This window comes from Prunus persica, chromosome G2 (assembly GCF_000346465.2).
Source record: "Prunus persica cultivar Lovell chromosome G2, Prunus_persica_NCBIv2, whole genome shotgun sequence".
NCBI lineage: Eukaryota > Viridiplantae > Streptophyta > Magnoliopsida > Rosales > Rosaceae > Prunus > Prunus persica.
The window spans coordinates 1,401,947-1,423,902 of NC_034010.1; the positions used below are offsets into that span (position 1 = coordinate 1,401,947).

General features: G+C 35.9%; 2 protein-coding genes across 2 annotated transcripts; both read left to right on the plus strand.

The window, feature by feature from the left end:
- LOC18786261 lies at nucleotides 3,313–16,841 on the plus strand. The gene is made up of 5 exons (XM_007218550.2): nucleotides 3,313–3,462; nucleotides 6,679–6,733; nucleotides 10,074–10,133; nucleotides 11,838–11,894; nucleotides 16,144–16,841. Exons 2-5 carry the CDS (start codon nucleotides 6,692–6,694, stop codon nucleotides 16,342–16,344), a joined length of 360 nt encoding a protein of 119 aa, XP_007218612.1. The 5' UTR covers nucleotides 3,313–3,462; nucleotides 6,679–6,691; the 3' UTR covers nucleotides 16,345–16,841.
- LOC109947117 lies at nucleotides 19,667–20,365 on the plus strand. Its single transcript, XM_020556580.1, has 2 exons — nucleotides 19,667–19,981; nucleotides 20,069–20,365. The coding sequence occupies exons 1-2, from the start codon at nucleotides 19,667–19,669 to the stop codon at nucleotides 20,363–20,365; spliced, it is 612 nt and encodes a 203-aa protein (XP_020412169.1).

The following is a 21,956-nucleotide window of genomic DNA, read 5'->3' on the forward strand; positions in this document are numbered from 1 at the left end:
AATAGAATTTTAAATACTAATGCTTTCAATGATATTTTTGGCGATTTATATTCCTTACAACTTAAATAATCAAACATGATTTTATGAGGTTTTAGTATAAAGTATACATTGACTTATTGATGTATCAATATTGGTATAAACTGTATCTTATACTAAAATTGGATGTTCATATTTTGATTTGTTGGGAATTTGATTTTCTAGTTTTTTTTTATTTTTTATTGAATCCAAATGGGGCTTACTTCCTTATTTGCATTGTAAACTTATGTAAAAACAGAGTAATATAAAAATAAATTAAAGTAAAAAGATAAGACATTTACTTAAATGTTTAAAATGGAAATAAGGTAAAGGCAATATAAGGCCCAAAAAAAGGGCAATGGATGGCCTTGCTCGGAAAGCCCACTTAGGCTTGGCCATATTGGCGAGCTCAGGCCGATCAAACCTTGGCTCGGCCCAGCCTGGCCCGAAAAAAGAAAATGTTTCACTTGGGATGTAGTTGAGATGTTGTATTCTGGAGAGGACAAATCAAGAGATTAGTGTTGTACTGGTTCATGGGCGTTGCCAAACCACAATGGACTTAAATCTTTTTGTGTGCTTTGCCAAATTGCATCAGGCTTAAATCTTCTTAAAAAGAACAAGATATCCGCACTTCAGCCTAATTGTCTACGTGATTCTTAGAAGATTAAATAATTATTTTATTTTCTTAATTGTAATTTCTCCAACATAACTTATCATATTGCAATTTGTTTTGTTGAATAATTCTTCTATTGTCTTAGAATTTATTTTTGGGTATTTTGGCTCCTCTCTTTTTGAAATTTTTTTGTGATGAATAAAAGGGAACACATGTGGCTTGGATGGATTATGAGGTAAAATTGGATTGGATTGCATTAGAGGATTGGATTATGAAATAGGATTGGGTTTCATAGATTACATTGGTTTAGAAAAGATAAGTATCCTTCATTGGCAATGTTCCAGGTTTGTGTCGCGGCTCCCAGGCCTTGGGTCTAATGTCAAGGGGTTGGAGTGTATCCCACTTTCTTGGTGGGATAAGTTATCTTAAAAAAATTAACGTAATTGAGATTACTATGAAATTATCTTTTATCATATCCACATTCATTCATGTGAATTTGAAATGCATGAAGTTTGATGATCCCTCATGTGTTTAGAATCTCAGGACTGGCTTTAAAATGAAGGGGAGGTTGGGAAGATGGTGGGAGCATCTAAAATGGGTTTATCGAAGGGTCCATGATAGTAATAGTGGCGTCGATAAAGGTGCGGCATGGTTGTGGTTTTTTTTTTTTTTTTTTTTTTGAGTACAGGCGATAATCTAAACTAAAAGGGACACACACAACTAAGATGCCATGAGGGTTCGAACTTGAGACCTATGGTCTACAAGTCTAGACCTTTTTTTCACTATGCTAAACCTCGTTGATGGTTGTGTTTTTATTTTATTTTATGTTTTAAAATATTTTTGAACTTTTCATGCTTGTTTACTGAAATGATTCTAATAATAAGTAAACATGGGCAAGATGGGTATTCCTAGCATTTTAAGACACTTAAGTTTTTTATTTTATTTTTTAAATGAAGAAAGCCATTTATATTTTTTGATGAAGAAATCCACTTTTATGTTTGTTTGTGCTAAAACTAAACTGATAGAGATAATGTCAACTTACAGGTGATGTAGACGGTCTAAGGACCTGTTGGGCCTTCGGTACGAGCACGTCCTTCCTTGGGATGCAATGCTGGATTAGGGCAGAGGAGAGAAACAACAGATGAGATCCACTGGTGTGGTACCAGCCGAAGACCCTCCGATGCTAAAGTTAGTTTCTAAAAGCAAGCTATTGACCATGCAAGAACACAAGAGTCAAGTCAAAAGTCTTACCATGTGTCTAGGGCAAGAGGCCTTATTTATAGAAAGTGCTAGGTATTCTCTTGGTACTTAGTTTCGATGTAGGACTTATGGGAGTGCCTTCTGAGGTCGACATGAGTCCCAGTAAGTATCCAAGCAGGGGGTTCAAGGTTATCCTGCAAGATCCCCTTTCGAAGGCATAGAATAAGTAAAGCGTGCCAGACGTATGTTTTGGACGACCAATCAAAGGATAGAGTCGGAAGCACCTGCCGTTTGCAGGACTGACCTCGCCAGCAGGGTCAAAGGACTACATTGGAAGCTGGATCGGTCGTGGGTACTGAAGGTACCTGCCGATCCATACCACTTGGTTTGCCAGTATGGGTCATAGGGTCTTCCTTAGTGTTGTGCTCTTTTCACATGTCACGACATGAGTGGCGGGACAGATATGGTACAAACAATGTTTATTTTCCTTTCTTTTTTGTTTTTCCAAAAACATCTTCATACACCAAACGACAATGTAGCCTATGGCTTTTAAACGCGCTGCAAAACCTATCAATCGGCACCATACCATCATCACCATTAGGGGTAGGCATCAGGACTGGAAAACCGAAACATCGAGTTGGACCGAAAAATTGGTTGACTAAAAAGTCAACAAACCAACACCGAACCAAATTGAAATGGTTTTGATTTCACACCTTACCAAACTAGACTGGTTGTGTATTATTTAAATTCAAAGCTACATAATTAATATTTCTCAAGCCCAACTTCAAAGTATCTCTTTTTTCTAGGGCCAATATCTGTCTTTGTATGAAATGGAATCATTTGTTAATTTTCAAGCAAAAAAATAAAATTTTAGTTGAAATTTGTATATAAAAAAATTTGAAAAAAAAAATAATCAGGTTTATTTTTATTTTTATTTTTATAGATTTATAAATTTCTTTTATTAGGGTGGGCACCATACCCTAAACCCATCAATCGGCACCATACCACCATCACCGTTAGGGGTGGGCATTAGGACTGAAAAACCGAAACATCAAGTTGGACTGAAAAATTGGTTGACTAAAAAGTCAACAAACTGACACCAAACGAAATTGAAACTATTTCGATTCATACCTTACCAAACCAGATTGGTTGTGTATTATTTAAATTCAATGCTACATTTTTAATCTCATAACTAATATTTCTCGAGCCCAATTTTAAAACATCTCTATTTTTTAGGCCAAATATTTCTCTTTGTATGAAATTGAATCATTTTTTAATTTTTAAGCAAAAAAATAAAATTTTAATTGAAATTTGTATAAAAAAATAATTTGAAATAATAATAATAATAATTCGGTTCAAAATTTAATAAAAAAGAAAAACTAGACCGAAATCGATTTAATTGAACCGGCTAGATTTATAAATTTCTTTTATTAAAACTGAACCAATTAAATAATACCGATTTTGATTCTGATTTGAGGTGAAAACCGGCGAACTGTGCCCACCCCTCCTGTCCTTTTATTTGGTAATTCCTCCTTAAACCCCGGAAAGGATAAAGAAAAGAAAAAACACAGTGAACCCTCACACGCAAAGTGCAGTTCTAAGCTTCCAATTCCAATTCCGGCAGCTTCCCGCAGGTACCGCCAAACTTACAACCCAGTTGCTTTTTTGTTTTTCATTTTCCCTGCGTAGTAAGTATTTTGGAAGAATTTTTTGGGTCCCGCTGTAATCAACCAAGAGTAGAAAGGATTTTTCTTGGTTTGGTTTTATCAAAATCAGGGCCTCTATGATTTGTTTTTGTTTCTTTTTAAATCCTGTAATAAAGGTTTCTTTGTATAATTAGAGGGAAATTTTTCGAGATATAAATTGGTCTTTTAGTATGGCAACTTGGAATGCAAATCTGTACAATTTATAGTCTTATTGTTTTCATGTAGTTTGGACATTGGGGTTATGTTTTGTGCACAGATTATTTATTCATTAAGTTGTAGTTCCGTTGTGGCTTCTAAAAAGAAGTGGAAAATCCTATCAGCCTCCATACGCATAATTCCTTGATAAACCCTGCACTTTAAGGAAAGACTTCACGTTTTCGGCAGTTCAAGTAGAACAAGCTAGTAGTTCTGAGCTTCCAATTTTAGACTTAGGCAGCTTCCAGCAGGTATCAGCAGCACACCCACAACCCAGTTGCATTCTTATGTCTTCAATTTCATTCTATTAAGCTTTTTCCACTGAGAAGTATTTGGGAGCATTTCTTAGAATTGCTTCTTTGTAATGAACCATGACCAGAAAGGATCGTGCTTGAAACTATGTAAAAAAGGCAGCAAAATACATTATAGGTGCATATTTTGTAAACAACAATTTAAGGGGGCATTTAGTTAATTTTGGAATAGCGTGGAGTGTTAATAGGCTTACACCTCGCCTTGCAAGCATAAAACACCTGGTGCCACTCCTTCAAGGCTTCAAATTTGAAGATATTTCTGCTATAAGTTGATAGACACTTTGCCTTGCAAGACCAAAAGAGAGAAGTTCTGATGTAAAAAACTAAGAACTGATCCTCTGAATAAATCAGCCAACCTCCTAAATTTACAAAATAATCCCCAGCTGAATGCTAATAGGTTTCTAACATCTTTGATTTTTCTTTAATCATTTGCTTCTGCAATTCCTTGTTATCTGGAAGCATTTTTGTTTTGTTTTGTATTTAATTTTGAGTAGATTACTTTTCATTTTATCTTCTAGGAATTTTTAGTTTGTCTGGGTTGTATTTGAGTTTGGTTTTGGTTTATCAAAGGTCAGGGATTTTTATTTATTTGTAAATCTTGTATTAATGTATCTGTTAGAGATGTGGGAATTGTTCGAAGGTGATATAAATTGGTCTTGGTGTGATAACTGGCATGCAAATCTGTAGATTTTAGATCTTTTTTTTCTGGCAGATTGTTTGACTTTGTGGTTATGTCTTGTGTACAGAGTGTTGAAGGTTCGTAGATTAAAGAAATTCTTTACCCATCTCTTTCCAGTTTTTTACATATTTTCTAAACTACGTTCTAATTGTCTAAGGGACAACAAAAAAAAAAAAAAAAAAAAAAAGCCTAAAGAAGACAAAAGGCTCCATTAGATTTGGCCCAAGACTTTCTTGATGGAATTCTTTTGTACAGTTTCTGGTTTGAAGATCAACCAGTCAAAATGCTCGTTATTGGGTAACACACACAATAGGAGAGTTAAGAGGTTGGCAGAGTTGTGGAAATGTGGAATAGGCCCTTGGCCTTTAAAAATAGGCGAGCCAATGGGGTGTAAACTGAGGTGTACTAGTTTCTAGAACCCAGTGTGGAAAGGCGGTTGCAGAGCTGGAAGAGGGCCTTCTTGTCAAAAGGGGGTTGTTAATTCAATCGGTATTGGGTAGTTTGTCTTACCCTATTTAAAGCCCCTTGGCTAATTGGGACCTGGTTAGTAATGCCCAGAAGATGGGGGGTTGGGATTTGGCAAGCTTATCGGTAAAAAATAAAGCTTTGCTTTCCAAATGGCTTTAAGGGAGACGTTATGGAATAAGGTAATAAAAAAAGGCAAGTATGGGTTAGCAAGCAATGGTTGGATTCTAACTCAGAGGTTAAAGGTAGTTGAAGGAACCTGTGGAAGGACATTTCTCAAGGCTACGAAGCTTTTAAGAATTGATAGAAGCTGATAGTCGGAAGAGGGGATAAGGTGAGATTCTAGGAGGATATCTGGTTAGGGGCAACTCATACGGCAATTTTAAAATTTTTTTTTTTTTTTTCTGAGGTTGCACAGGTTATCAAGATATCATGAATTATTCATTGCAGTTTGCACAAATACCTTCTCTTTCTCTTATAGCTGGGATGTTGGCTTTAGGAGAAATCTGAGAGAATGAGATGGTGGAGATGACAATCTTGCTGAGGCTGCTAGAAGAGGTGAGATGATATCTAGATAGAGAGGATTCGAGAAGATGACGCTTAGAGTCTTTTGGTAAATTTTCTTGTAAATCCTTTTTCAAATGGCTGAGACACTTACCAGGCAGTCCTCCGTTTCTTCCTTTCAAATTGATTTGGGAATCAAAGGTTCCAACCAACCAACGGAGGGTTAACACCTGTGATTTACTTCAAAGATGCAGGCTGGGATCATCTTTATGTCCACACAGTTGTGTTTTATGCAAGAAGGCAGGGGAGAGTGTGGACCACGTTTTCTTGTCTTGTACTTTTAGTTGGAAGCTGTGGAGTCTCTTATTTAATGATATTAAATTTTGTTGGGTGGCGCCAAAGGACTGTTTTTCTTTGTTCAGTGAGTAGTTTAAAATATTGAGAGGTGGTAGAAAGACTAGATCAATTTGGGGATGTCTGGTGCTGGGTATTCTTTTGGCCTATTTGGTTGGAGAGAAATCAACGGATGGAGGAGGTGTGGGAAAAGGCAAAGTACTGGGCAAAGCTCCGGGTTTCTGTTCTCCTATTTTTAGGAATATATACATTTCTACCATTATGCTTGATTGGAAGGCTGCAGTATCTTGATTAGGATTGGGATTTTCACATAGGTGTATATCTCTGTATTAGTTTTCTTGTTTCTTTCTGTTATTGGTGGATTACTTCTCCACTTTTCTGTATGGTTTATTTATTTTTATGGAATAAAATTTATTGTATTCAAACATACACCCACACACACATGCAAGACTTATCTCATTAACTGCAAGTAAAACTACGGTTGGGGAACAAATTTACAGGCTTTTGCAACCAAATTGTTTCTTATGTATTCCGGCTTCAAATTTATTGCCATCTTCCTCAAAGCAAATGAAATCATGTTTTAATTTGTTTCAGAAGTAAGTTCACCATTTTTTGGTTTTTGGTGTTTGGTTACAGATCCAAAGAAGCTATGGTGAATCAGCCAGTGGGCAACGATACTGATAATACGGAGGTTTGATTTTTTATTTATTTATTTTCTCTTCCTTAACTTAGATAATATGTCATCTTGCTCGAGATTTTTTTTTCTTTTTTTTCCTTTTCTAAAACATAATTTTGCTTCTCTTCTTCTTTATTATGTGTAATATATACGTTCATATGTCGTAGGTGTGTAAGGTGAATTCCAAATGAGAATAAGATACGCATCATGTGTATTAATTTTTTAGGAATGTTTTTAGTGATATTTTTGGATAATATTGGGAATATTTCTTCGTTGAATTGCAATTATATTGTTTTCTGATTTTTTTCGTACACAGTAAAAAACCTTCATGGTTATTGTCAAACTCTCTAGGGTTTACTGATGAAAGAGATGCAAGAAGAAATCACATAGTTCAGTCCTATCTCTGTGGTTGTATTGAGACTTTGGATCAGTTTTTTTCTATTAGTTTCCTGCTTTTGTTCAAGGATTGAAATATCAGCTGATATATCTGTCGACACCGATACTGGGGAGGTAAGGACATATCTTCCCCTGTATTCACGATATATCCCAGATAAGTGCGATATTCCCGATATTTTGCCGATATCCCCGATATTTGCCGATACCCATAACAGAACCCAAAAAAAATTCAGAAGTTTTGAAAGCAATTGAAGCAAATTGAAACCCAAAGATAGCTAATCTTTGCCCAAAACCCTATAATTTATTAATATGAAGAATCTATGCACAGTCCACTGCCCACATACCTCCAATCCATCTGAAGCGGACATGGCGATCAGTTTTAGATCTATGAGCATAGGAACTAGACCTAGTACTAACTCAAATGAATCTTATGATGGCTATGGTTCTGTCATGTCTGATTATAGTGGAACTAGTTATGGAGCTCAAGATGATGAAACAGATTATGGACCTACTAGTTGGGTTAATCCTAACTATCCCATATATGGGAGGACAGTAGGGAGCTCAAGAGAGACCTATGTGCACCATGTTCAAACATGGCTTACAAACTGCTCGGGTTACATGACTTGGTATGACTATTGTATGATTCTAGATGGTTGTTCCTCATTGTTTGAACACGTAAAACCCATACGAAAATCCTGATCTAATCACAAACACCAACAAAACACAGTTCACAAATTCATCAGTTCATCAAACAACAAACAAAAGAAGAATTTTTCAAAAGCTTTCGAGACATGAACGTCTAAAAAGAATTAGAGCAAAATCGGAGAAATAGAATCACAACGGAGCTGGCCATCGTGAGCTCGGCGGTGAAGCTGGAGCTCGGTGGGTTCTGGGTTCTGCGGGTTGGGAGATGGGGGGTGGGTTTCAGGTTGGGTTGGGATCTGGGTTTTGAGGGGGTGGGCTAAGGAGGAGGGGGAATGGATTGCAGGAGAGAGGGAGAGACTGAACAAACACAAACAGTTATCCCCAATCCTGTGTAGAGAGTCCATTCAGGTATACCTCCACCTTTACATTATCACTAAAAAACAATAATCAAGCTTTCTCTTTCAATTCAATGACACAGTGGAAGTGGAGTGAAGTAAGAACTCCAGCGAACGTTACAAGAATCCATTTTTACAAACAGAACCAACAAAACAAAACAAAAGAGACAGAGACACTGAAAGAGATAAACCAGTTATAATATCTAAAAACAAAACCAAGAAAACTGGCAGTGAACACAAAAAGGGCAACATAAATTCAACAACCCATTATTGCAAACTTATCCAAACACACAAAAAGAGTATAAATTCAAAGACCCGTTTGGTGCATGCAGCTGAATTTATTTTTTCAGTTTTTCTTTTCAATTTTACAAACTGTAAATAGAGCCAAGTAAATCCTATGTGGTTTCTACCAATCACAAATTGTTTGATATGGATTTGTATTGTAAACTTGTGAAGATGGAGGTAGGGTTGTTAGGGTTGATGATGGATGAAGGTGGAGTTGGGGTCAATATGGATGAAAAACCCGAAAGGACGCTTTTACCCGCTCACTTTGACAGATAAATTGACAGAGTTAGACGGTAGGACCCAATTGGAACTATTTATCTAGTTAACGGATGTAATTTTCTTAAAAAAAAAGTTCACGGACCCAATTGCAACTGGGGGCCAAGTTTAGGGACGTCTATAGTAGATAACCCAAAACTCAAAGAAAACTGTCAAAGAGGCTTTGTTTTATGCTTTGATTTTGGTTGTCCTGGGATAGTTCATGTTTTATTGGTAACGGGGCTATTCCAGTCAATTTTGAGTTGTGAACAAATGGATATGTACCAAGTATTTCTAAAGCACTTGGGCGAGCTTGATTTGAGATGATGGATCCATGGCTAAAATGAGCTGAGAAAGACTGAGAAGATGCCACAGAAAAATGGAAAAAAAAGAAAAGATAGGAGAGAGAATGAATATTCTAGAAGGCTGTAGCATTTATTACCGAAAAATATGCTTTAATTGTTATTGAAAGAATTAGTTTGTTTAATCTCATTGTAGCCTACTCTAATGGTTGAAAACGTGTGTTGAAACTTGTGTAAAATTTATGGTGCCATGATATATACATTGATGCACTATTAGTGGTTGAGATTTGATCTCAACAGATTTATTATTATCTTTTAATAATACTTGTACCTGAATTTATTATTATTTACCTGCATGTACTACCCAAAACTCTCCATCTCTCTTCCTCCATGCCCACCATCTGGTACATCTCCATAGCCTCGATGTGCAAAAGATATCTTGCTGAAACACTCTTTTTGTATTGCATCACATATTGAGCTTGACATATATGATAGCAAATGTAAAGGAGGCTGCTTATATTTGCATGATGCATGGGTATGCATCTAAAGGGCTCTCCATTGCTCTGCGCATTGCCTATTGCTAGGTTATATGTAGTTGATACCATTTATGTTGACACCATTTCATACGTGGATTGGAACAGGGCAAGGCATATGGAGTTTGAGAAAATAGCCAGCTGATAGAAAAATTAAGAGCATAATTTCCACTGAATTGAAAAGGTCCATATACATGAGGTGCACCAAATTAAAAATTAGTCTATGTTTGTGTGAAATAATGAAATAGTGAAATAAAACATCTAAGAAATTTTTCTAAGAAAAACATGTAAAACCTTATCCCATTAACTGTAATAAAAACTGCAAGTCGGAAAAAGCATACAGTTGTCTGTAACACAATTGTTTCTTTTGCTTATTTGGCTTGGTTTCTTTGTTAAAGTCTTGGTGTTCAAAATCATCTTCCACAATGCAAATGATCTCACAGTTTAGTTTATTACATAATGGAGCTACCCATTTATATATTTGTTTAATTAGATGATATTTTACTTATTATTATTATTTTTTTGGTTTTTGGTGTTGGGTTAGAGATCCAAAGAAGCCTTGGTGGAGAATCAACAGCACGACAACTTCACTGATGATACAGAGGTTTCCTTTTTTCTTCCCTTCCTTTAAGTCGGATTATTGGTCATCCTGCTAGAGGAGAATACTTTTCTAAACCTAATTTTACTGTTCTTCTTGTTTATTAGCTGTAGTATTTACATTCATATGTAGTATGTGTGGAAATTACATTCCAAATGAGAATAGGATATGTAGTGTGAGTGTTAACTTTTTAAGTACTTTTTTGGATAATATATTGTGATGCCTTTTGGCTAATATATGTTATTTTCCGTTCTTTGTTGAATTAAAGTTTTGTTATTTTCTGGTCTTTTTCATAGAGTGGAAAAACTCCTTGGTACTCCCTGGAGCGGGTGCCAAGGGGTTAGTTATTAGTTAAGTTGTAGTTCAGCTGGCGTGTGCCAAGTGGCTAGTTATTTATTAAGTTGTTGTTCAGCTGGAAGCAAGAGTTTGATGAGGTTACATTGGTAAGGTAGAACCAAAAGTCTTGCCATACGGTGGATATTAAGTTTCATTGTTGCTTCTATCAACTTGACAATGAAAAGTTGATATTACCTCTCTGGTATGCTATGCAAGAAATAACCTTATTTGTAGGTTTCAAATATAACTCTGAATGACTCATTGATGTCCTAAAACACTTGCTCAACATTAGAGGAGTACTAGAAGACTCAAGACAATGAGTCATTTTGAGACAAATAAATAGTCTCGTAATAGCATTTGACATTAACTGTTCAAGTTTTTTACTTCTTTACGTTTATTTGTTTTATTTATTTACTGATTCTTGGACTGTCATTGGAATTTATTCTTAAACCCAAAAATTCCCTATTATTAGATTTAGCCCCATATGGGGCTGTTTGTTACACAGGCTTGGCTTGGACTAAATTTAGTCCCATGTTTGTTTCATCTAATCCTAGTCTTAGATGGGATTGCTAATATCGGGCCCACCAAAAACACCTCCTTAGGAGGGGACTACTAAACCCATGTGGAAAGCGAGGATTAACTAGTCCCATGCTCGCCAATGTTTAAGATGTATATATTATATTATAGTAATAATAACATATATTATTATTATTGTGATTATTATGTACCCATATATATTATATTATATTATACTTACATACACATATACTATAATGTGCACATATACACGTACATATATTTTATACATGTATACATATGTATAATATATGTATATATGTATAATATACGTATATATATATATAATATATGTGTAGTACTAATTTTTAGGCATTAGACCCCATTTCACGGAAATTAGCCCAGTCCACCCAAGCAAAAATTAGCCTATCATATTCAAGCAGCCTTCAAAACAAAATCCAGTCAGCCACACCTCATTGATAGCACTTCTAGCTGTCGTCTTTGAGAAAGAATGATTGTAATTTTACTTAGATCTTTGCATATAAGAAATAATAGCCCACCACTATAAAAAAATTCCTCATTGTGGCTTGTGTGTGCGCAAGCCTTATCCCATTAACTGCAAGTAAACCTACCATTGGGAACAAACTTACAGTTTTCTTAAACCAAATTGTTTCTTTTGCTTTCTTTGTTAACCGAGACCAAGTTTTAGTGCTCAAAGTTCCTGCCATGTTCCACAATGAAAATTAACTCACAGTTTAATTTGCAAGATGTAGTTACCCGTTTTGTATATTCCAGTATTTATTTGGTTTATAATTAGATGCTTTGTACTTTTTGTGTGTGTGTTTGGTGTGGGGTTAGAGATCTGAAGAATCCATGGGGAATCAGCAGAACAACATCGTCGGCAACAATACAGAGGTTTGGTTTTTTTCTTCACTTAACTTGGATTATTATTAATTTTTTTTGGCAAAGCTTCACTCGGATTTTGGTCATCCTGGTAGATGAGTTTTGTATTTTATTTTTTAAACGTAATTTTACTTTTCTTCTTTATGCAATTACAGTTTTTTTATAGATCTTTTTGTACTCCGTAGAAAAAAGTTTCTTGGTACACATAGGAGTGTGCCCCTAGGGGGGCTGGTTATTATTTAGTTGTAGTTCAGCTTGCAGATGGAGTTAGAACGAGGTTACATAGTAGCTGAGGTAGAGCAAATAATCCAGCCATACTTTTTATATGCTAACTATCTTTGTATCTATCAGCTTTTTCTATGATAAGAGGATATTATCTCTTTGCAAGATTTGCCTCATGTATGGGCTTCAAAATTAACTTTCAATGAAAAAATTAAAAGATTAGTTAGTGATGCAGGGCAGAGGCTATAAGCTGCTGTCCAGCGACCCAAACATACCAAAAATACAGAGAATAGAAGGATTAGCAGTAGAATCGAAGTTGGAACGAAGATAATTGAGTTCTAGGGCAAAATCCCAATAGAAACTCTATAGACTAATGTCTGAAATTATATTCATCAACAAAAACTAAATACAAGAGTCCCTTAATAGCCTATTTATACTAGAATATAGAAAACCTAATTGACATAGGAAATTAAACCAAATCCTAGTAAGAATAGGAAAACAAGTAAAGTAACTAATAATTTAAAGTAAATAGAACCCTTGCCCAATTGAGTCACAGGCCTAAGTAATCTTAGAGAGCTTTGTTGATGCTCCTGCATCAAACTCCCCAGGTTGGAAGAGACTCGTCCTCGAGTCTAAGCTGTTATCAACTAAGACTCCATGAGAAACTTGAAACTGAGTTCGTCCTTTCCACACAGAGCTATTTTGGATATACTCCATGAGAAGCTTGAAACTGAATTCTTCCTTTCCAAACAAAGAGATATTTTGAATATCGAACCACTCTTGAATACTTATGTTTATTTTCTTGCATCAATTCCACCGGATTGGGAAGAATTCGTCCTCGAATTCCAACCTTTTGCTGAAAACTGTCCAAGCACAATTTCCACTTGCACAAAGTGTCTATAGAACTTTGGCCTTGAAATTGAACCTTCCCACTCCAAAGAAATAGATACTTAGAATATTTGATCTTTTTGGACCAATTCCAGTTATCTTTAGTAAACAATCTTGCAGCCCAAAAAACCTTTAATCCAAAAGATAGTAGATTGACTAGATCAATGAAGCTCTTGGCAATCTGCAAATTAAAAGCATCAACCCCAAGAAAATCAACATACTCAGAATTATCAGTTTCTAAACCATCCACTTGGTCTAAAAATTTTAGTGTTTCTTTATCATCTTCAAAGATGCCTTCAAGAGCCCCTTGCTTCAACAAATTTTCAGATGATACTCTCTTTACTCTCACTAAATACTTTAACAAAAAATTTCTCCACCCCAAAACAAATTTCACAATCGTCTTCTAGGGAACTAACAGAAGAATTAGAGCGAACCGCTCCTTCCAATCCGCCTCTATCACCATCATCATGGTTTCCAGCTTCGTAAAAGGGTTTTACCTTTTCTTCAAAGTCATCCTTACGACCACGTATGTCTAAGGGTTTGCGGTTGCATTCCGGAATCTCCATATAGGCATCCGTGCATTCCTGTTGTTGGAGGGCTTGCACCACTCTCGACAACTCTTCCATCATACACCACACCTCAGCCATCTCTATTTGTTGGGCTTGGTTCCCTCGTCCATAACCTCGAGCACGTCCGACCATGGTGTGAAACAAGGATTAACCTGGCTCTGATGCCAATTTGATGGAGGGCAGCAGCTATAAGCTGCTGTCCAGCGACCCAAACATACCCATAATACAGAGAATAGAAGGATAAAGCAGTAGAATCGAAGTTGGTACGAAGATAATTGAGTTCTAGGGAAAAATCCCAATAGAAACTCTATAGACTAATGTCTGAAATTATATTCCTCAACAAAAACTAAATACAAGAGTCCCTTAATAGCCTATTATACTAGAATATATAAAACCTAATTGACATAGGAAATTAAAAACCTAAACAGGAAATTAAACCAAATCCTGGTAAGAATGGGAAAACAAGTAAAGTAATTAATAATTTAAAGTAAATAGAACCTAGCCCAATTGAGTCACAGGCCTAAGTAATCTTAGAGAGCTTTGTAGATGCTCCTGCATCAGTTAGGTGTGAAAGACGCATAAATGCAAAGACACATTAAACAGTAACAGATACTTATAAAAACTAAAAAGATACAGTAATTCTAAAACAAATGAACTGTGATGCAAGAGCATCTACAAGGATTTTCCAAGACTAAGCAGGCTTGCTATCCAGCTTGGCTTGGGTCGTAGCTAGTTAGTATTTTAATTGTTTTCTTATCTTATGTTTGTTTTGTTTAATTTCTTATGTGCTATGTTTTTTCCGTACAATATTGCTTTGCTTCTATTCTTTTAAAGTATTCATGTGAGTTTTAAGTATTTTGAGGGATAGCCATTTAAGTAAATCAAGGGCTAGGATTCTAGGACTAGTGTATCCCAAGTATAAATACTGTTTGAAGAGGCTTTACATGAAGTTTTGTTTATCAGTTTATTCCAGAAAATCAGATTATCGAGTTTCTCTTGGACTCTTTGCCCTAGAACTCAATTGTCTTCATTCCAACTTCGGTACTATTGCTTTATCTGTCAATTTTTCTGTTCATTGTTTTGAATCATTTGTAATGTTACAGCGATTGGACATCAGCTTTACACTTCTGCCCTGCATGTTAATTAGAATGAATAAACCATGCATAAATCCATAGTTTGTTTAAACATTGGATTACAATTTAGATAAGTGTCCATCTACAAAAATGAAGAGCTCCTATGAGGTTCAAACAATGAGGAACAACCATCTAGATTCATACAATAGTCATACCAAATCATGTAACCCAAGCAGTTTGTAAGCCACGTTTGAACATGGTGCACATAGGTCTCTCTTGAGCTCCCTATTGTCCTCCCATATATGGGATAGTTAGGATTAACCAACTAGTAGGTCCATAATCTTTTTTATCATCTTGAGCTCCATAACTAGTTCCACTATAATCAGACATGACATAACCATAGCCATCATAAGATTCACTTGAGTTAGTACTAGGTCTAGTTCATATGCTCATAGATCCAAAACTGATTGCCATGTCCTCTTCAGATGGATTGGAGGTATGTGGGCAGTGGATTGTGCATAGATTCTTCATATTAATAAATTATAGGGTTCTGGACAAGGATTAGCTATTTTTGGGTTTCAATTTGCTTCAATTGTCTTCAAAACTTCTAAATTTTTTTTGGGTTCTGTTATGGGTATCTAGAAATATCGGGGATATATCGTCGATACAGGGGAAGATATGGCCTTACCCCCCAATATTGGTGTCGACAGTTGAAAATACCGATATATTGGCAGATATATCGGTGTATCGGCCGATATATCGGTGTATCGGCCGATATTTCAATCCTTGGTTGAGTCTGATTGGAGGGACTGATCTAAGCATGTTTCCCTCTGCTATGTTTGTCGTACAATGCTCTTCTAAAGTGGGTGTTCAAGTGTAATTGGCTCTCAGCCCTCTTATATTACTTGAATAGCTTATGCTAATAGTGTGCATTGCATTATGTTTAAAGAAGCATTATATTTGCTAATTAATTAGTTTCTGTCCATACTAGATATAGATGAGAGAGATTGTGGTACACTTTTAGGTTGTGATTCTTGCATGAAGTGGGGAGTAGATTCAAAGTAGTCGTGAGGCTATCAGTAGGTATTTCTAATTCTGTTTTATGTTAAGATGTTACAAAGCTATCTTTTGAAGGTGTCGAACCCTTACCTAACACTTGCACTGATAAGAGATGAAAATGGTTTAAGGTAATCTCATATTAAACTAAGTTTGATTAATATACGTTTATTTATAATGAGCCTGATGCCTAGTGTTTATATATTTTGTCCAAATTTAGTTTAATTGCCCCTCTTTGCACTCTTTAACTTTGCCAAAGTAGAGGCTGCTAACTAATAACTTTGCCAGTCACCAGAAGCTGTTTCAGAAGTAAATGTTTTATTTTATTTTATTTATATCCATGGAAAAGCTTGCTCGGACACTATTTGTGGTTGTGTGGTTTTAGTTCCTTGGTCTTAACATAACATGGCCATCGTTTTTTATTTTTTATATAATTGTTTTCTGTTTAAATAGATGTCTATGGAGTCTGATGATCAGCGTAACTGGCCTGATATTGAGGACAGCTGTAAGATACAATCGATATCAAGCGGTGAAGGATCACCTGAAGTTTACTTTTACCCACGCAACGGGTCACCTCCTAAGACTAAGATGTCAGGACCCAAGCAGTTTCTGCAAAAGGCATGGAAATGGTTTCCAGGAAAAGGAAGAAAGTAACTTCAGCTAGCTGTTCTTTCCTTCTTTTTGTTTTTCCAAATTTTGAAATCCCGTTGACAACATTGCATTGTTGTAAGATGGTTTCGATAGCTTTATTTTTCTTCTGGAATAGTTTCCACATTTATGGTTCCTAAAAGGCCCCTTTGTTTAGTATCTCTTGTGGAGTATGGGCCCCCCTTTTGCCAGTTTTGTTCCAACTGAAGAACTCAGGGCTGTTTCTATGGTCCCCTTTGCGATTCTTCAGGATCGAATTATTTGGCCTTGGAGGCTGGTGGTTTGGGTATCAAAATATGGAAGATGGTGAGGTCTTCTGGTGTGCTTTTGTGCAAGTGGATAAAGGGAGAGAAACCAGAGGAGTTTTATTTTAAGGCAAAACGTCATTTTTGGTCAATGTGGTTTATCACTTTTATTGCTAAGGTCTGTGGTTTCAATTTAGTCATTTTTGTACATGTGATTTTAATTTGAAGCAATTCAAGGATAATTTTCCATTTCTGTCAAATTTTTTTAACTGAAGGTTATTTTTTGAGGGGCAGTTCAATCTAAAAATTATTTAAAAAATAAATATAAATGTTAAAAAAAATTTGGTTTCAAAATAAAATAAAACATCTATGACCCCTTCTCCTCCCAACCCCAGCCCCAACCAACAGTCCCTAGCCAGCCACCACCTCCCTATAACCCAACTTAAATTAGTTTCAAAATAAAATAAAATAAAACATTATTTATCGGTTGCTATCGACACAAGGGTGTTGGGAAAGAATGAGAGTGGCACCTCCATCACCATGAGAGAGTTGTGTTTGACTAATTTATTTTAGAAATAATTTTAAGGCCCCTTGAAAATTAATCATTGATGCTTGCAAGTGCAAATGGGAAATTAAACACTCTTTATGTTGAGGAAGAATAAAGAATAATTACACTAACCCTTCCTCTTTGCCTGCAAATGCCAATTATAGGGAGGTGGTTACAGGGAGGTGGTGGCTGGTTGGGGTTGGGTGGGTACTGTTTGTGTGGGTTGGGGTTGGGAGATTAAGGGGGAGGGAGATGTTTTATTTTAATTTTAAATTTTAAAGTTAAATTTGTATGGTTTATTTTTAAACGAAAATACTTTTTAATAATTTGTGGATTGAATTGCACCTCCACAAATAACAAAAGTTACTAAAAAAAAATAAAAATAAAAAATTGAAATTGAGAATTGTGCCATATCCATTGAGTATAAGTAATAGTAATACTCCGTTTATGTTAATTAACGGATTAAACGATGAAGGGGAATAAGTTTTAGTCATTAGCCTCTTATGAATAGTTCCCATTTTTCTTCCAAGTTGGACAACATATCTATATTATGCATTGAATGCACATGAAATGTAGGCATTTTACTAGTCTAGTCCTCCTTATGAAACAAGCCGTATATGTAAATTAAAAAACCATTTCCTTCCATCAAAGACGAAAAGGTGTAGAGTTTCTATAGCCATCCTAGCACACGTTTTGGTTAAAAACAAAACAAAACAAAAACCAATAATCCTAAATGCCATTAAAAAAAGAGGAAAAGATAACTCTCCTAAACGGTTATCACAATCAGCAATTAAAATAAGGCAAAACGTCACTTTTGGTCCATGTGGTTTCAATTTGTTGATTTTAACCCCTATGGTTTCAATTTCAAGCAATTCAAGGAGGGCACATGGTGACTTTTAACCAAAATGAAAGTATCATATTTGAAATTGAAGTCCTTGAAGTCTGAGAATAAATCTAGTAGAATATGCTTTATATAACTAAAAGATGGATGTCCCAATCGACGTTGCCACATCTAGATTTGTCGTTGTTTCCTATCAGAGACTGTTGACCATGTAGTCATCCACATAATATAGTCCCCCCTCTCTTAGTACCATGACCAATTATCTCATTAGTGTGAATATCCTGAAGAAAACAACAACTCGAGTAGACTAGTACACAACAATTCAATTGTTCAATAACCTGACCAACTCACATCAATGTATTGGATAGAGATGAAACAAGTAATATATTAGATAATGAGAGAGAGGATGAGATAAAAACAGTGGTAGCCCATGTCACAGGATAAGTGACTTCATAGGCGTTAGCAATATTAGTTCGTCTAGGTTGGGACGTACTCAGAAAATCATCAGGATCAGATGTCATATGATCAGTTGCGCTAGAATCAATTATCTAGCCCGTGGAATCACTCTTATATGAAATATGGAATAAAAAATTAGAATTGCTTTTTGCAACATCAAGTCGTTTTTGGTCTTTGAATTCATCCCACCATTTTGGGTAGCCATTCAATTTGAAACAAGTCTCATGAGTGTATCTCAGATCGCCACAGTATGTGCAATCTCCTCTATCTGTCTGGATCTTTGTTCGGGAAGTCATAATCTGTGTAGTTGAAGATTCATATGATATAGTGTGAGTCGGAATCAATGTCTGGATCATTTGAGTCTGTGTCAGAATATGAGTGAAGGTTTGAGTTAGGATATGGATCTGAGTCTAATTCGAGGTCTGGGTCGGTATCTGGATTTGAATTTGAGTCAGAGTCAATATTTGGCTCTGAATATGAGTCTAGGTTAGTATATGGGTCGGAATCTAAGTCAGGATTTAGGTCTGAGTCTAGATCCGAGTCGGGGTCAGTATCAAGATCTTCAAAATCTGGGTCATTTGGGTTGTTAATTTTTCATGGTTTTGGGTCGGGATATGGGTTCGGTTCTTAAAAAACTAGGTCATCTGGGTCGTAAATTCTTCTAGATTCTTGGTCAGGGTCAGGGTTTGGATCTTTAAAAATTAGGTCATCTGGGTTGTCAATTTTTCTAGGTTTGGGGTCTGGGTGGAAGAGGAATTGATGGGGTTACCTCCATGTGGGATGATCGTATCTTGATCCCATATGGTGGCGTCGACGAGTGTTTGGTGAGGATTTAGCAGGAATCCCAAGATTGCCGCTCTGATATCATGCTAAGATATGAGAGAATATTGTTTGTGAGAATTTTCTGTGTAGTCTTCTCTTTGTATGATGCCATAATTATAATACAAGAAAGCCTTGTAGGCCAAGGAAAATAATAACTCTTAAGTTTTCACAGTAGGAAGTCAGAAATAAAAGGAAATCAATTACAATTAATATGAGAATCCTTGATGTGCATGGAAAGTCATATGTCATGCGTTAAAACATAATCAACATCCTAATGGGCTTGGGCTTAACTAATTTGGATTCTGAGCTTCATTCCATGAGATCTGCCATTACATTAATAGAAAAAAAATGGAAATTCACTATTATGCCCAATATAGGGGCCTAAATTATATATATATAAATAAAATCATATATGAAATGCACTTTAGAAACACAATCAAGCTCTCATTAGAAGGAAACATAATCAAATTCTTAAGAGTAAGGGATCCATATGGGATTTGGGTTGAGGGTGATGATCTCCCTCAGATTTTTATTAAGCCGTTCAAACTTAGATTCAAGGTTGATCAGGCCCCAAATCATCACTTGGTGACTGATTTTCTCCAAATAGTTGAGCTTTGTGTTACTAGCCAAGACAACGTTAACCATTTGGCTCATGTTTCAGATTTTGAACTGGATTATGCCATTAAATGTATTGGTCCTCTTAAAGCCCCTGGGTCGGATAGGTTGCAAGCTGTCTTCTATCACAAATGCTAGGAAAACACTAAGCAAATGGTTAAAAACTTAGTCAATGAGTTTCTTTCCAATAATATTCCTTTACAGGATGTAAATCACACCAACATAGCTCTCATTCCTAAAGTTAATTCTCCTAAGACTGTTAATCATTATAGACCCATTTGTTTGTGTAATGTTTCGTATAAGATCATCTCTAAAATCCTTGTTAATCAACTAAGACCTATTCTTTCGAAGTGTATTTCCAAAAACCGGGGAGCTTTTGCCCTTGGAAGATCAATTTTCGATAACATTCTCATTGCTCATGAATTATTCCATGATTTCAAACGTAATAAAGGTACTCGGGGAGCTATGGCTATTAAACTTGACCTTGAGGAAGGCCTATGACCTTCTTGACTGGGGGTACATAAGAGGTTGCCTTGCACAATTTGGTTTCAATACTGCTTGGTGTGATCGAATCATGAATTGTATCTCTAGTACTTCTTTCTCCGTGCTTATTAACGGCTCTCCCTATGGCCATTTCAATGCTTCTAAGGGATCCCTATATTTTTATTCTATGTATGGAACCTTTTATTAGGCACTTTAATAATCTTGCCAAGAATCCCAAATCTAATGTGGGTCTTCTATCTTCCCCTAGAGGTGACCGAATCTCTAACTTGGTTTTTGCTGATGACTGTCTTATTTTTGCTAGGGCAACTATTGTGGCTACTAGAAATGTCAACCTAGTATTAGAGAATTTTTCTAAAGTCTCAGGTCAGAAAATTAACTTCCACAAGTCCACAGTTTATTTTTCGGGTAATGTTCATTCCCAAGGTAGAGCTGCTTTAAGTAACCTTATGCAGATTCAACATAAGACCATTCTAGGTCGCAACCTTGGAATACACAATATTATTTTTTGGAAAAATCCAACTAATGCCAAAATGATGATAGAAAGAATTCGATCCAAGTTTGCTGGTTGGAAGGCCCAAACGTTATCTAGAGCAGGTCGTCTAACCTTAATTAAGGCTAGTGTATTTGGAATCCCGAACCATACTCTTTCTTGATTTAAGTGCCCAAAAGAAGTATGTAAGGAAATGAATGCTTGTAGTAGGCCTTTTTTCTGGGAGAGTGGGATTAAGGTCCCCCTCAGTTTCTTGGAAAGATATCTGTTTGCCCAAAAGTCTAAGGGGTCTAGGGATTAGATCTGCTACTCTCTTTAACAAAGCGGCTTTAGCAAAGTTAGGCTGGATATGTTTAACTAAGCCAGCCAATTGGTGGGTTCAGCTTATGGCTAAGAAGTACTTAGGAAAAGAATGTTTCCTTGCTATGACTAAAAGGACTTCTCATTTGTTAACTTGGAAGGCCATTGTAAAGCCAGGCCCTAACCTCTAAAAGCCTACAGGGGGAGGGGGAGGGGGAGATGAAGTAGGCGAGAAGAAAAAGACTACCCTTTTTAAATTAAACTTCTTCAAAAGCACACAAGCTCAAACACAAAGAAGTTCATGGTTAATGAATTAAAACTAGTAACAGCGGAATGTAAATTGCACAAAAGAATTGTTGACCCATAAAACCCAACAGGGTGAAAAACTGGGGGCACCAAGCCAGGAGAGATCCAATCTACTTAATTAAGAGTTAAATGAAATTGCTTGTGATTGTTTGTGATTCAATTCTATAAAAAAGAAGTTAAGTCTAAAACAAAATTTAAAGTCAGATTGCTTGTGATTGTGAAAACAAATGAAGCATAATGAAATTGGAATTTGAAGTGAGAGTGCTTGTGAACAAAATGAAATTGCAAACAAAGCAAGTAAACAAGTGGAATAAACAGTGGTTTTGAAGGTTAGTACACAGATTTGGAGACTAGGGCTGTAACAACCCGATCTTTAATTAATTTATTATTATTATTATTAATTTATTCAAGAAAAAGATGAAAATACCCTCGAGATATTTTATTAGGTTCAAAGTTGACTTTTTTACCAGGAAGGAATTTGAAATTTTCCAT

What these genes read in the sequence shown, in the direction of transcription:
- LOC109947117 (XM_020556580.1), top strand. Translation starts at nt 19,667, where the DNA reads ATGCACTTTAGAAACACAATCAAGCTCTCATTAGAAGGAAACATAATC. An exon ending in GGTCGGATAGGTTGCAAGCT is followed by an intron (nt 19,982 to 20,068) that starts GTCTTCTATCAC and finishes ATTCCTTTACAG; the next exon opens with GATGTAAATCACACCAACAT.
- LOC18786261 (XM_007218550.2), top strand. Translation starts at nt 6,692, where the DNA reads ATGGTGAATCAGCCAGTGGGCAACGATACTGATAATACGGAG. An exon ending in ACGATACTGATAATACGGAG is followed by an intron (nt 6,734 to 10,073) that starts GTTTGATTTTTT and finishes GTGTTGGGTTAG; the next exon opens with AGATCCAAAGAAGCCTTGGT. An exon ending in ACTTCACTGATGATACAGAG is followed by an intron (nt 10,134 to 11,837) that starts GTTTCCTTTTTT and finishes GTGTGGGGTTAG; the next exon opens with AGATCTGAAGAATCCATGGG.